The 15,599-nt window shown below is 41.5% G+C and overlaps 1 protein-coding gene across 6 annotated transcripts; it reads left to right on the forward strand.

Moving 5' to 3' along the window:
- The first annotated feature begins 45 nt into the window (after positions 1 to 45).
- LOC108935944 (syntaxin-3-like) lies at positions 46 to 11,949 on the forward strand. Of its 6 annotated transcripts, XM_018754944.2 has the most exons (11): positions 46 to 498; positions 4,888 to 4,965; positions 5,909 to 6,008; positions 6,196 to 6,270; positions 6,417 to 6,484; positions 6,571 to 6,679; positions 7,076 to 7,149; positions 8,230 to 8,364; positions 8,834 to 8,944; positions 11,018 to 11,144; positions 11,511 to 11,589. In XM_018754944.2, the coding sequence occupies exons 1-10, from the start codon at positions 469 to 471 to the stop codon at positions 11,105 to 11,107; spliced, it is 870 nt and encodes a 289-aa protein (XP_018610460.1). In that variant the 5' UTR covers positions 46 to 468; the 3' UTR covers positions 11,108 to 11,144; positions 11,511 to 11,589. The 6 variants fall into 6 exon arrangements, 5 of the variants coding, with proteins under 5 accessions (XP_018610460.1, XP_018610459.1, XP_018610458.2 ...); XM_018754943.2 differs by having other exon boundaries at positions 11,018 to 11,593; XM_018754945.2 differs by lacking the exon at positions 11,018 to 11,144 and having other exon boundaries at positions 48 to 498; positions 11,511 to 11,949.
- Positions 11,950 to 15,599: the final 3,650 nt, after the last annotated feature.

The raw sequence follows: 15,599 nt of genomic DNA on the forward strand, positions 1-15,599 counted from the left end.
CACGAGTGCGCATGCGTGGACTGGTGGCTCTGCTTTGCAACGTTAGAGCGAGCGAGAGAGAGAGAGAGAGAGAGAGAGAGAGAGAGCGAGCGAGCAAGCAAGCAGATTAAGCGCACCGTACACAACTGCTGTTTTAATCTTCCCTGAGCGGATAGACTTTGCAAAAAAAAAAAAGAACCACACAAACTACTGGGTTTGAAAGAAGCAGCCATATTGCAGCATATTTACGTGTGGAATCAATAATATTTCAACTATAATTATTAGCAGCGAAATAGGCGTGGTGGTGCAGCGAAAAAGCCGGGTTTTCTGTGTAAATCCTGTCGCGGGCGGCTGAGCGCTAAGTCAAACACAATACTATACACAGAGTCATTCGGAAGTAGTCTTTTATTCGTTAATTTTATTCAATTATTGGAAGAAAGTTTGGGTTTTAAGTAGTCGTTGCAGTTTGCGAAGTTTTCAAATCAAGAGATGAAAGATCGTCTGGAGCAGCTCAAAGCGGTAAGTCACAGTGATACAGTGTTACTTTTCCACCACGCACGCACGCACACACACACACCTGTCTGGACAAGCCCTGAGGGACACGTCTCGTTTTCCGTATAACATTAACATTTTTTCCTTTTCGTTTCTCTCCTTGGCGTGTAACTGCATATATAATATGACGAAGAAAAAGTTATAAAACAGTAAACGCGCATGTGACGCTTGAATTGTTGGTGGGTGGATGGGTGGGGGGGGGCACCTGGTTACCTATATATATAATAATATTGTGTCCCGTTAATGAATAGTCATTAAAACACTGACCAAAGGAAGATACAGAATTATTTATTTATAACATGAAGAGCAATGATTGAGTAACGCGTGTTTGTTTTCTTGAGAATTGACGTATGAACACTGCTTCTGCTATTTTCTTGTTATACAACAGTTCTTATTTGTAGAGTGATTGAGATCGTAGTTTTTTCCCTTTTTTAACACAGGAGTGGACAATCATGTGCTGTTGTGTCATCACAACCTGCTCCTATATATTGTCTGTTTTAAATGGTGCCATATGTGCCTTTGTCATTCTTGACCTCTAGCCACTAATCCCCCCCCTCCCCAGTGGTCTCTGTGTCCCCATATGATGATATCCTGTGTCCTATGTCTGTGCATCCTTGACCCCCTGAGGCTGCTGGATGTGTCCTGCTGTGTGGGGGAATCAACAGTTTCCAGGAGCAGTTACGGCCTACAGGCTATTATGGGAGAGCGAGAATGCTTTGGGGATGGGCGTTAATGGCTGTGGTGAGGAGTTAGAGGTTAGGGGGTTAGGGTACCCTAGAGGGTAGGAGTGGGGTCTTAAGGGTCAGGATGCTGTTTGGCGTCAGGGTTTGGGACACCCTGGTACGTGTATGAGATTTGGGACCATCAGGGAAACCAGACCACAAGCATTTTTATAACCTATTGTTTCAATTTATCAGAGTCAACCACTTCTGTTTCCCTGTGGGGTGGCTATTTTTTTTTATGTTTTAAAGGAATGGTATGTTTTCATTGTGCAAGAGTTTTTGTAAATTTATTTCATGTTTGATAGGAACAAGACTGTGTCCTCTTAAGATTTGTTAAATTATTAAAAATTAGTAATTTTTACTTTTTTTCCCCCCCCCCCTTCCTTGTTCAGTTCAGAAGACTGTTGTCTTGAGCAATCGGCATTGTACTTTTTAGCCATATCTGCCTTCAGTAGTTTTCTTGTCATTTTGTGTTGAAGGTAGTAGTAGTGGCTGTATTGTGCCATTGTTACAACTGTAACTTGAAGAAAGAAGGGTGAACCCAAGTGTCTGGAAAAGGTTTCGGTCATGTTGACTTGGCCTTCAGAAGGATTTCTTTTTGCGTGTTTTCAGGGTTTTTTTTTTTTTTTTTTTAAAATAGTTCAGGTGTTTTGTCATGAGACTGGCCAGGCCTTGTCTGCATGGGAGAGGCAGTTGCACATAATAATAGTAAAACTCTATGATCTGTTACCATGGGGAGTGGTTCCTGCTGGTGAAATATTAGCAACAATTTTCTAATCAGATATTGCTTTGTTCACCAAGGTACAGTATAACAGGATATTGTAACCACAGAAAGGGGAAGAGAAAGGAGAGCAGAGAGAAATCCCAGTTGTTTGATATGTGTGACATATGGCAAAGACTTTTATATAAGACTGTTGGGGTAAGGCTGGTTGTGTCCTCATTGTGTTTAGCATGCAACATGGCTGGGACTGGTCTTACAGGTTCACCCTTCTCTGCCCTCTCTCTAATGTTTAACTAGCTGGTAGGGCCTTGATACTCCTTGATTGTGCTGCTTTCAGCAAATACCTGTAGTACCACCTGACAGAAGTAGGTACTCATCTTGCAGTCTCTTACACACACTCGAGTACAGAGCTCACCCCGTGTGGGACGTGATGACCCGCAGCACGCTCTGGTTTTCATTCTTAGTGCATAATGAATTGGACTCAGTTCAGTGTGATATAATTAGTTTGAATTCTCTCAAGGGATGTTTGCCTTCTGGCTTTTCCTCCCACACTTAAACACAGCTTAATTTTTCTTATTAGTAAATTGTTCTGTGGCTGCCTGTATGCATCCTGAGGCACCAGGGTTGGTTGTTGATTTGCTGTACATCCCTGACGAAGTATGAGTCTTATAAGCATGACCGTGAACAGTATTCCCTATAATAATTAAAATTATATCTTTCGGCACTTTAGGCTTGATGTTTATTTTGCTTGTATGCACCAAAGAGCTCTGAGTGCATTAATATAACATGTTAACGTTTGTTCATTTAGCTCTTCTGCAAGGTATATACACAAAGGTGTACCTATTAAAGGTTTGTTCAACAATCACTAGAGAAACGACCTGAGAATCCCCCCCCCCATAACCAACAAAACAATTGAGGGATACAATATTTAATAAGATTGGGTGGTAGAAAGATAAACTGCTGTAATCTTGCCTTTAATTTACACTTGTTATGAAGTAGATGTTTGAAGTTGTATAGGTGTATCACATGCACACTGCAGTAAAGAGTGACAGAAAAGGGTAACATTGACACAAGAAACGGGGGACAGAGATGAAGTCAGAAAGGGAAAGATTAAATGACTACCAAGTACATGAAGTAATCGGCAGGAGTTTTACTGCTCATAATAAGGAAACGTGATGAGTCAAATGCCATAACTTGTTGCATCTGTGTGCATATCAGCTATTTAACCAAAGATTTGTTTCTGAACTCAGCTGTAATAACTGGTAGCAGTGGTTTTAAAGATTTGATTTTTTTTTTTGTTTGTTTTTTCCCCCCGTCAGAGGTTATTCAGAAATGACCCCTAACCTGTTGAGACTTGCTGATGCAATAAAAATATTTTCTTAACTCTTAGCTGTCGTGGTTGTCAGTTTGGTCCAGTTTATTGGTTTGATTAACTGGTGTGATGTGTAGTATCAAATATTTGAGTCCTCGTTGCGGGAAATTTTTTTTTTCCCATCCAGACTTTGGTGAAAAGTTTGAGTATAAAATGAGCTGTCATGTCTTCTGAGCTCTACAGCAATCCCCAGAGCTGTAGGGGCTGCAAGCTGTAGCTTGCCTTGCTTCACTCTTTTATCCTATACTGCCCACCTATACTCAAACTTTTGACTGCTCCGATTAAGTTTGATCTTTTTATTTCATCACCAGTCTAACTCTGTGTCTGCTTCAGATTGAAGAGATCCAGACCTAACTGACCAAAAGATTTAGATTTTTTTTTTTATTTTATTTATATAATACATTATCAAATCGGCACCAAGGCCTCTGAGACAGCTGGAAATACGCAGTAGCCGGTAGTATAGTAGTTAGAGCTGCTGTCCTTGGGTCCAAAGGTTGCGGGTTCAAATCCCATTTCCAGCTGTTGTACCTTTGAACAAAGTACTTACCCTAAACTGCTCCAGTAAAATTACTCAGCTGTATAAATGGGTAAATCATTGTAGGTCACTTCATATTTAAGTTGCTTTGGAGGAAAGTATCAGTTCAATGAATAAATGTATATATTACTGAAAATGAATTTATTTCACAGTGAAGAAAGACAAAATGAACTTTGTGAGGAAAATCAACTGCCACATCTCTAGAATAATGTCATAGCCACACACACTGAGCCCAGTATTATGTACTACCTTGGGAACAGTATGAGCTACTGTAGGGTTGAACTGGTTAGGCCAGGTCAGCAATGCTGACTTAGTGAGATTTGAGAGTTTGTTTGAAAATACTCTTTTGCCCCGCAGCATGGAAAGACTATTGAGTTGTTTGTTGGGAATAAGTTAAGTATCGATTTAACTGCTTGAAGATGCTGTGGTCGGTTGAATATTTCTTGTACATGTCCCGGTGGTGTCTGTCCCCTCTTGGTACAGGGAGGTATGGGTGAAATGATGGCATTTCTTTCTCCAGGCTCTTATCTTCTACCTCAGCTGTATCTCTAGTCTCTCTCGCACTACAGATAGAACATGGTGTAAGAGACAGCAGCTGTCCCGAGCACAGTAGAGTTAGTTGTGCACAGCTTGAAGTTCTTAATGACACTGCTACCATTTGCATGAGTTCTGAGTACTGGTTATTTCGGGCTACTTAGTTTTAAAAGGGCAAAAATAGGCCGCAGAATCATGTTTAAAGTGTAATACTGTTCTTTCGTGCTCCTTCTGATCTGATGACTCATTGTACAAGACGTAGTGTGTGGAAATCTGACTTTGTCCTTGTCATTGTGTGCTGCTTTCTGTGTTGTGAACCCGAGGCCTTTTGTTGTGTGGGACAGAAGTGTTGGAATTGATAGGTGCCTCTGTCGGAAGTCAAGGGGAGATCAGAGCGTTCAGGTGGATGGCCTGTGAAAGGTATAACTGGAGTGTTTAGTGCTCGTCATTCAATGAATGTTTGCCTCTGCAGACGTGTGACACAGATGATGCCGAAGAGGTGGAAATCGCTGTGGACAATGCTGCCTTTATGGATGACTTCTTTGCCCAGGTAACTCTGTTTGTTTGGACATGTAAAGGACAAGAATCTCGTGCCATTGTAACAAAGTGCATACATTTATAAGGAAATTATCTATATGAATTAAAACTTTTTTTTTTTTCTTTTTCTTTCTTTTTTTTTTTTTTTTTTTTGCCTACATTTCAAAATGTAATCCAATGTTGGGTTTCTCACCTGCTGTTCCAATAGCAAATTCCATAATTTTCTTAGAATGTTGGTCTGGACTCAAGCCTTAAACCTTTTCCGTAGCTTCTACTTCTGGCCTGAGACTGAGTTCGGGTGTTTTGTGTTGATCTGAAATTCAGCACTAGTTTTAGTGTAGGAGGTAGAGCTATTACCTTAGGACCTGAAGGGTGCAGGTTTGATTCTCACCTCCAGCTCTAGTACTCTGTAGTAAGCTACTTATCCTGAATTGCTCCAGTAAAATTTACCCAGTTGTATAAAAGGGTAAGCAATTGTAGTTGGCTTGACATTGTAAATTGCTTTGATGAAAATTGGAAATCTTCAACAGCTGAGAGCCCTGTCATATTCAGCTATGAACTGAATCTTGAGACATGTTCAGTAATGTTTTTTTTTTTTTATTTTATTTTTATTTTTTTTATTTAATAGAGCACACTATTTCAAATGTCTTAAACACATTTTAAACCAGCAGTGAGCCAGGGAAACATTTACAGTTTTTATAATTTCAATCTATAGCAGAGACTGATCTAAAACCTAGCAGAACAGTTGTGGCAGAGCATTCATAGCCCGAACTAAAGTTTACTGTGCTGTAGCATTGTCCTGCTTTTTGGGTGAGGGGCCTTTTAAGTTATGGGAAATATTTCACAGTAAAATGTGAAATTAATGAGAACACCGCCGCATCTCGTGTTGAGCTTTCAGTGGTGTGACTGATAGACTGGTGACAAAAAAAATTGAACTAAGTCTGTGTCTGTATCAGATTGAAGAGATCCGGACCAGCATAGACAAGATAGACGAGAACGTGACCGAAGTTAAGAAACTCTATTCTGTCATTTTATCTGCGCCCACATCAGACCAGAGTAAGTGGACTGCAACGTTGTAAATGGCCCGTGTTTCTGCTGTCTTTTGAGTTTTGCGTTTTGCTTCCTCGTATTCCCAACATGCTCTGGTCTCTTCCCCTACACCATTGTCTTCCTGACAACACAGCTCATCAGTTCCTCTTTCTAACCTTCTTTAAGTACCTCTGTTTTCTCTCGTGCTCCCCAGAAACACAAGATGACTTGGAGGCAATCACGAACAACATCAAGAAAATGGCCAACAACGCTCGAAACAAACTGAAAAGTACATTTAGAGAAATTTATTTATTTTTTTTTCCTTTGTATAATTATTGCTTTCATTTTTAGCGCTCATAATTGCAGAAGAATGCAAAGTAGGTATGGCGGGTACAGAATGAGTCTCAGTTTGCATTAATATGGATTGTTTGGCAGGTATTGAGCAAAACCTTGAGGCGAATGAGGAAAGGGTGTCGGCCGACATGCGCATCCGGAAATCACAGGTAGCACAGGGATCTGTTTCCTCACAGCGATGGCACTCGGACACCCTTTGTGTGACACTGTCGGTGACTGCTCTTGATGTTCCCAGCATGCAGTTCTATCCAGAAAGTTTGTTGAGGTGATGACTAAATACAACGAGGCACAGGTGGACTTCAGGGAGAGGAGCAAAGGGCGCATTCAGAGACAACTGGAGATCAGTGAGTCGTCACCCCGTGTTCTGGGTTTCCTCTTCCTCTCCGCGTGCCATTTTTACAGGCCAGGTTTTTTGTTTTTTGTTAAGGCATTTGTAATCATTTTGAGCTTTCCTGGAAACTATTTTTAATTGTGACTTTGGGATAAATGCAGATGTCTTCTGGGTTTCTTCTGTCATGAATCCTGTACCACTTGGTTTAATGGCAATAAATTAATTTATCCCCGTCGGCTTAAACTATGTACTGTTTTGTAGTTGTATGGATTCTTGCTCTGCTTTAGTGTTTTTTTTTTTTTTTTTTTTTTTTTTTTCCCTTTTTCTCCCTGCTTTTACTGAGATGGTTGTATGTTTTGTTGCTGTATGAATTAATATTGTTTTAACCTTCTCCCTTGTCATGCTCCAGCTGGTAAAGCCACAACTGACGAGGAGCTGGAAGAAATGCTGGAGAGCGGGAACGCGGCTGTTTTCACCGCAGGGGTAAAGTGCTCGTACTGGGCCCAGTGTATGTGTGCATCAGCCAAATATGAACGCGTCTGAATGAGGAGTGGAAAAATCTGTAGTGTTTGAGTGTGTTTTTGGAGGTGAGTGTTATGTCGTAACTTTTTTCCCAAGCCTGATTCATAAAGTTTTTTTTTTTTTTTTTTAAATTTACATTTTTGATAGCAGTTCTTTCTAAAAATTTCCCAAGAACAAAATCTTTGAATTTAACAATTTTCTACAGCACAGTTTTACTTGTTTTCTAAATTTGATTGTTTGAATTAATGGACTTCTGAGATGCCTGATTAATTATTTTGATGGTCATGTTGTGTGTCTAGGCTTATTAAGAGACAATCTTTATAAATATTTAGTGTCTGTACAAGTGTTATGAGTTGATGTTTTTAATTTTTGTGGTTTGGAGGTGTAATGGTATGTGAGTAGCTTTGCTTCCTTTCTTGTATGTTTTATAACATGATACATTGTATTTTGGCAACATTAACAGTCATTTGAAATTGTCTTAAGTTCACCCCTAATAGCAGTAATTAAAAGGGTGGCACAGCAAGTAGCACTGCTGTCTCACAGCACCTGGGTGGTGCGAGAGGACGTGGGTTCGATCTCCGCTCAGTCTGCGTGGAGTTTGCATGTTCTCCCCGTGTCTGCCTGTGTTTCCGTCTGGGTGCTCTGGTTTCCTCCCACAGTCCAAAGACATGCTGTTCAGGTTCCCCCATAGTGTGTGAGTGACAGAGAGTGTGTTCCACTGATGTATGGATGAGTGACCCACTGTAAGTAGTGTATCTTGCAGTGTAAGTCACCACGGTGAATAAGGTGTGTGGGCTGATCACACTACATAGAGTTCATTGGAAGTCACTTTGGAGAAAAGTGTCTGTCTGCTAAATAAATGTAAAAGGCAGAGTCTTTAATATTTACCATTAATGCTTAAAGTTCATATTCATAATTTTCATGAAGTCCAAATGATAGACCTACAAAATAACACATTTTGTCAGACCCCTAATGCTGATTGTTTTGCCTCTCATTTGTATGTGTGTCTTGTCAGTTGCATTGACCAGTCTGTGCCCGTAGATTGTGGACTCCAGCATTTCCAAGCAAGCACTCAGCGAGATTGAGGCTCGACACAAAGACATTGTGCGACTGGAGAGCAGCATCAGGGAGCTCCATGACATGTTTGTCGACATCGCTATGCTGGTGGAGAACCAGGTACAAGCCTGCTTGAGACTTTGTGGCTAATGCTGTCTATCTCATTCTTTCTCTCTCCGCCTTTCATTTTTGTCTGCTTCTGAATGTCTGTCAGCGTGTGCCATACTTCATTCGCTGACAGCAATGTCTTTTTCCATCTTAGGGTATCTGTTAACGTTAACGCATGAAGCCTCAGAAGGATTACAGTGCTTTGACCGTTATTTTCCTTAATGCGTCAGTATCATTTCAGATACACTAAGACTGTATATAACAATGAGTTTTTTATTAATTATCCATTGCTGCCTGAGGAGAAACTGCCTCTAAGGTAAGCCTTTTAGTGCTTTGTAATAGTTGTTAGCACTTCTGTCTTTCAGCCTGTTTCATTGTGTGTGTGTGTGTGTGTTGGTGTGTCAGTGTTCAGTCTGTCACTCTATCAGTACTGTGCTTTGTCTTTCACTGTTTGTGACCCTGACCCTGTGTTATATTTCAGGGTGAAATAGTAGATAATATTGAGGCCCAGGTGTCTAAAGCAGTTGACCATATAGCTGTGGCCAAAGCAGAAACCAAAAAGGCTATCAGGTACCAAAGCAAGAGCCGAAAGGTATGCTACTCATTCTTTTACGAAACCTTGCTGAGCACAGTGTTCTCTGCAGACCGCCGTATCGTTGCGCGAACAGTCTACGCGCGCTACGCGTAATCTTTCTTTGTCACCTGTTCCGTGCCTATAAATTCTGCTGATTTCTTCCCCTTTTCTTGCTCCTTTTCTTCACCTCTGTCCCCTCCACCGGTTCATTTGTCGCTGTTAGGGAGGCATAATTGACAGGATTGAGAGCAATATGGACCAGTCCGTGGGTTTCGTAGAGCGAGCGGTGGCGGACACTAAAAAGGCCGTCAAGTTTCAGGCTGAGGCCCGTCGGGTGAGTGGCACATCTTGGTGCCCCCCCCCATAAACAACCCCAGACCATAACTGCTGTAAAACCAAAACCCAACATCCCCAATATATGACCACAGCAAGACTCTGATCCCCTCAGTTACTGGAGTGGCTGTGTACTCACTGAGAGAGAACACATTCTGTCTTGTCTAAATTCAAGTAAATGAGTACTTTCAAAAAGGTAATTGATGTTTTCCTTAAGTTTTCCATTTAGTTTTTTCTCACATCAAATTTAACCGAAGTAAACACGGTAAATTGCCTGTTACTATTATGATTAGTCTCCGGCATGTGTTTTCAGTAACCTGAAGCAAAGCCTCATTTATCCCGATAATTCCAACTTACGAGCTACATATGGAACAGTTTGTACACAGACATCGTGTGCCCTTTGCAATGTGGTGTTGAAACTGAACAGGCCAGTCTGGCGAAACTGTGCTTTTTGCATCTCCTTCCTGTGCCTGTTCGGTGAAATGTCGGCCCCTTGTGGTGTCTTCTCTTTGCTGTCCTGGAGCGCTCAGGAGAAAGGGCAACAAGCACCCCTCCCAGTTACCAGCCATACCCATAAAAACAGCCCTTTAAACACTGTACTCTATGCTGCAACGACATACAATGTGTACATACTTATATTTAAATGAAGACCTTGCTTCCCCATTGTATGTTGCAGCATCGGTCAGTATCTCCTTCCTTTCGTATAGAATCCCATCATTGTCCCTCTGGTTTTAGACTGAGCTGTAACTCTGTGCCTTCAAACCAACTTGAGGCTCAAATTCTACTGCAACATATAAAAACACACACTCGCATGCCCTGTCTCTCTTCTTTTCTTATGGCTTTTTCTCTTTCCATTTCTTTCATTCAATTTTACAAAATATTTTGTGTGTCACTGCGTCTGTTCCATACTTAACAGCTTGTGATAGCGTTTGAAGGTCGAGTGGTGGACCGAGCAAAGTTTGGGCGCAACTCCAGGTGATTGTTCAGTGTGTGCTCTGCGTGACTCGAGTGGTATGGTGTTGCTCACGTGACATCATGACAACATGCAGTGTAACTGAGCAGCGTGAGACGTGGTTCGGTGGTTTGGGAGGAGCAGTAGCTTGAGATGGACGACACCCCTGCAGCGCTGCCAGCTTGTCCTTTGTTGTATTTAAGCTATGTGCTCGCTCATGGCAGTTGAATAACCCTGTAGGGACAAGTTGATTGCTTAAAGAAAATAAGGAGCAAAATTTAAACCATTTGTTTATATTGAACTTGACTGTAATTCATTCATTTTTAAAGATTTTATTTATTGTCCCAAAGTGCCAATAAGTGTGAATTTGCGTGACACCAGGCTGTATTCTGTTGTAGCCCTGCAGAGCTGTGTCCTAAAGTTGTACAGTTTTTATTACACTTCTTAGAGAGCTTGGAGGAAAAAAGTGAAACGGATCAGTTCGGCGGGGGGCGCAGGGGGTTGGACCAGGTCCTGCTCTCCGGTGGGTCTGGGGTTCGAGTCCCTCTTGGGGTGCCTTGCGATGGACTGGCATCCCGTCCTGGGTGTGTCCCCTCCCCCCAGCAGCCTTATGCCCTGTGTTTCCGGGTTAGGCTCTGGCTCACCGCGACCCTGTATGGGACAAGCAGCTCAGACAGTATGTGTGTGTGTGTGTGTGTGTGTGTTTATCAGTCCGGTCACATGGGTCACTGCCTCTTCAAGTAGCCTTCAGGACTGTTGCCTTGCTTTATAGTACAGCTGACCCCATGCATAACTGTGTCCTACAGAAAGTGGTGATTGTAGTGGTTGTGCTGCTGGTGCTGCTGGCTCTTTTGGCCCTAATAATCGGACTCTCAGTGGGACTGAAACAAAGGTGAAAGGTGCAAGACAGGTTGCATAAGACCTGTGTGAAGGGTGAGTAATCCTTGAGTGGCCAGTCTAGAACTGACAGTGTTTGGGTGTGGATGCAGTTCTCTTACTGGCATTCTGTGGTTGCTTGCTGTATGGGGAACAATCTTAATTGTAGTGTGGCTAATGTCATGTGGATTGGCTTTTTGAGCTGTGCTGCTGGATGTGCTCCACCCAGCTGTGGAGTGCTGCTTCTCTCATCGTGATCCTTTTTTTGCTATGTGGTGAAGGTAGATGTTTCTGGTGCGGTGAAGGTGCTGCAGGTCCTGCTTTTCGGGTCTGGGGGCCAGTACGTGATTCCAGTGTTCTGCGTGATGCAGTGAGTGTGTGCACAAATGCCGATGTACTAACGCCTGCTTTCTCTCCTCGTAGAAGACGATCATTGTGGCCGTGTGCTGCGCAGTTCTTGTTCTCATTATCCTCGCCATCGTTCTGTCACAGACCGTGTGACAAAACCCGGAGAGGCAGTGGTCCCAGCAAGCCCTTCCCAGTTTCTTCCTCCATCCTTCATCCCCTTTCTACTTTCTGCCCAAATGGAGGATTTAAAAAAAAAAAAAAAAAAAACAAAAGCCAGAGACAATTTACACCTCCTTATGGACAGTTAATTCCCATGGCTCTTGCTAGCCACTAGGGAAAAAGTCTGAAGGATATGTAGGAGTTATGGAAATGTACCCTGTTTATTTTTTTCCCCTGAGATTCTATCCAAACCCCCCTTCTCCTGTGTGGCGTGTGGATAAGCGCAGAGACATGAGTGTAAGGACCAGGAGGACTATTCATCATAATGAATAAAAAACAAAATCCTCCCAGCAAACGCGGGACCTGATGACCTCTAACAATGATTCAAAGTGTACACACCCCAGATGACACACTTACAAGTACTCGCCCAGGCCCAACAGGAGGGCTGTACTGTCGCTTTGTGTACTTAAGATGCGTATTTTTACTGTATGTGTGGCAAGATGTCATTACAATCTGTCAAGCATCTTGCCTGCTGCTCCCTCGCTCTTTTCATCGGAACTAAAAACTTATATCCGCACATCACACTAAAGTGTCTGCGCTTTACCATGATTTACTGATCCCTGTAGGCTGTCCCTCCCCAGTGCTATCAACACTCCAGTGCCATCAACAGGACCACCTCTTTAGATGGTTGTAAATGTTTCGGATCGTTCGTCTTACCACAAAGATTCTCCTGTGAAAATGATGCATTAAAGATCAGTTTGTTTATTACGCTGGATTCTGACACAAGTCATGGTTTCCTCCGCATGTGTGCACAATATTTCCTTCTCAAAAGGACACGCTGGAAACTCGGAGAACTCGAATGTGTAATTTGACTGTGGTTGGGAGCGTGGTGAAAATCTTCTCGTAAAACTGAGTAGTTTGAGTTGGATGTAAAATGTTTTACAAACAACAGGTATTAAATGATTAACTTTTCTTTTCTTGTACTGCTGTTTACAAATGTCAGTGAAGGAATAAAGTTTATTTTGTACTCTCTGGTCACAGTTCACATTCACATCACACCAGTTTATTTGTCACGGTTTGCTTATAACAGAAATCCATTTGCAATTTTCTGCAGTGTTCCAGGGCAATGATTTCTTTCCCTTCTAGTGTTTTGCAGAGGTGTGACATCCCTGCAATGCAGATATGAGCATCATATGGGTCGCTCCATGATTTTATATAACACTGAAAAGAGATTATCTATATTTGGTAAATTAGATCTTAAGATTGTATGTTTTAGAGAACAGTGACTAAATTAAATGTTGTTCTGAGCTGTTGTATAGCAAAAATAAGCTGGATGTGTACAACAGTAAATGAATACATTCTCAGGCATTTCTACTTTACCATAATTCAGTGTTAATTTCCACATTCCATAGAGGATCTACTGTTATGTTTATGGAAACCTGTGTAGATATTGTATGGTAGGCCTGTCTTTTTGTTTTTCACTACTTACCTGCTGGTATGGGTATGGTAAAGTGGTAAGATATGGTGAAGCCTCCTTGGTTTGTGATGGAGTCTGTACAGTCCGTTAGGAAAGAGGTAAGTCATTCTCTCTGGCATACAAACACTACCAACTGATGTAAATGTACGGTAATAGCGCTCAGTCTAATTCCTCCTGCTTCCTTCTCCACCTCTCCCTCCTAGAGGCCTACACCTCCATCTAGATAGGGCTTGAATGTGTTTTGTCTGCAGTGTTAAATTAGAAATGAAGACTGCTATTTGAAAACTGAAGAATTATTGGTAAACCCCTCTCTTCCCCTTTTACAAATGATCTATAATGTATGATCTGTATGGGCCAGAGTACAAGTCCAGCTCTGGGTATACAGCCTAACTTTAGAACTGTACTTAATCTAAATAACAGTTGTACTTATCTATTCCTTTTTCCATACTGTTACAAGACCTCTTGGACTTATCTTTTTTTTTCTGAGTTTTTTCCTTCCTCCTGCCTGCTGTCTGACCTTTTGCAGAAGAAGATGATGATCATGTTATGCTGTACAATTCTTGTCTGTGTCCTGGGTGCAGTGGTGTACAACTTCTTCTTCTCCTGAATGCAGAGACCCAGCAGTAAGTTTGTTATACTGTTTATTAGTGGCAATATGTAGTACTGGAAGTATGAAGGATAATTTTGTTTAGAGGTTAACAATTAATTTTTTTTTTTTTTTTTTTTTTTTTTTTTAACAGGTATACAACAGACCACAACTCTTACTCTTGTCTTTTATTTAAGAAATTGGGTGATTTTCCCCCCCCCCCCCCCCCCCCCTCTCCTCCTCTGATTATGTGCATGCAGTATATGTCATGGACATTAATGGCTATTTTTCAGTTATGTTGTAATTGCCTATTTTTTGTGAGTAACCGATTTCTGAATTGTCTTCCTCATCTGTTACTATGTTGCCACCTTTTCCCCGTAGTCTGACACACAATTTAGTTGTATAATAGACTGGAAACTGGACATAATTTAGTGTCTGCCGAAATATCATCATCAGCAGGGAAATGCTCGGATGCAAAGTTAAACTAATTCCACCGGCAATAAAGACTGATTACAGTAAATGCAATCTACACAATGAAATCCAACAAGAGCAATGGCCTTGCTGTCACACGGAGATTGTGCGGTTGGCAGCTCTCATTAAATGAGAACATTTTAACTAAAATGTGACTGCATGTAAAATTCTCCATAAATACAGCTACAGAAGTATATGTTTATGTGAGTGTCATTTAATGACTAAAATTATGTCCTGTTTGAATGTGGCCTGAAATTGGTGCTCTTACTGTTTGAGATTGAATACAGTGGTCATGATAATCTGTACCTTCACTGTTCTGTCTCAGTTTCTATAAGTTCTGGACATGACAAGCAGGGAAATACGCAGATTCTTGTTTCTTCTAATCTGTTTTAGTGAGCTGTCAACTCACTTTCTGGTTTAGGTTTTGATATCTCAGCACTTTGTATGGTAAGAGCTAAGAGAAAAATAGTATTTATTGCTGTATTTATTGTCTGTGCCTCAAGTAATATAGATGTCTACAGCGTTTAAGAACTACTTAATTTAAATTTCTAATTCGGAGGCATAGAGAAACTGAGTTAATGCCCTAATACATAATTGTAAAAATATGCTCAGTTTGACAGATTAGGTGACAGGTTCATGAGGCAGGAACACTGGTGTATTAGGGTGAATGTGTTGTACACTCAATATGAATATTTCCATATATATATATATATATATATATATACTGTATGGTATGGTATACAGTGTCAAAGGCACACTAATAGTATATAAATGGGTATTTCCCAGTGGACCACGTGCCTCTCTGTTAGTACACACCTCTCTGTTGTGTATCCTCCAATAAAACACATCTGAAATTGTGTAAACTTGCTTTGTTTATGTGGCTGGCACAATTTTTCCTTGGGATCCGATATAATAACCATGCATTAAAAAGTTGTGCACGTGACGTGTACACCGAAATGAGTTGTGTTCACGTCCATGCTTTGAGTTCGCGAGCAATACTTTTGCAACAGTAAGAAATATTAATTTGCACTGAAAACATGTGGACACCTAGCTACAGCAAGGTTTTAAAATCATGAGTTACGTTGATTGTAGTTTCACGCTGATTTGTAACACAGTTCACGAGCATAAGACAGCACAGGTTCGCACGGAGAAAGCGGGCTCAAATGAAACATTCTTCAACACATTAATCGCATGTTTACGATGCAGTTTAAAAGTACATTTTGACATGGTCGCGTCAGCCAAGTCAGCTGTGTGGTACAGCGTTTTAGTGGCATTTTTTTTACACTGTTTCACTACTCCTGTGACCTCATTTCGGAGCCCCAGCAAATGGTTCCCCGTGACGCCAGGCCCCTCTCGAGACCCAAATCTCCCCCACCCACGCCTCCATTGGTTCTCGCCTCGCCACCCACCCACGTGGGTGTGGCCCAGCATTTTTTGTCCACTGTACCCAATCCCATTCGGCCATTTCTCT

This window comes from Scleropages formosus, chromosome 5 (assembly GCF_900964775.1).
Source record: "Scleropages formosus chromosome 5, fSclFor1.1, whole genome shotgun sequence".
Classification (NCBI taxonomy): Eukaryota; Metazoa; Chordata; class Actinopteri; order Osteoglossiformes; family Osteoglossidae; genus Scleropages; species Scleropages formosus.

Coding starts and splice junctions, on each gene's coding strand:
- LOC108935944 (XM_018754942.2), top strand. CDS start 469: ATGAAAGATCGTCTGGAGCAGCTCAAAGCG. Junction 499..4,887: donor GTCTGGAGCAGCTCAAAGCG/GTAAGTCACAGT, acceptor TTGCCTCTGCAG/ACGTGTGACACAGATGATGC. Junction 6,680..7,075: donor TCAGAGACAACTGGAGATCA/GTGAGTCGTCAC, acceptor GTCATGCTCCAG/CTGGTAAAGCCACAACTGAC.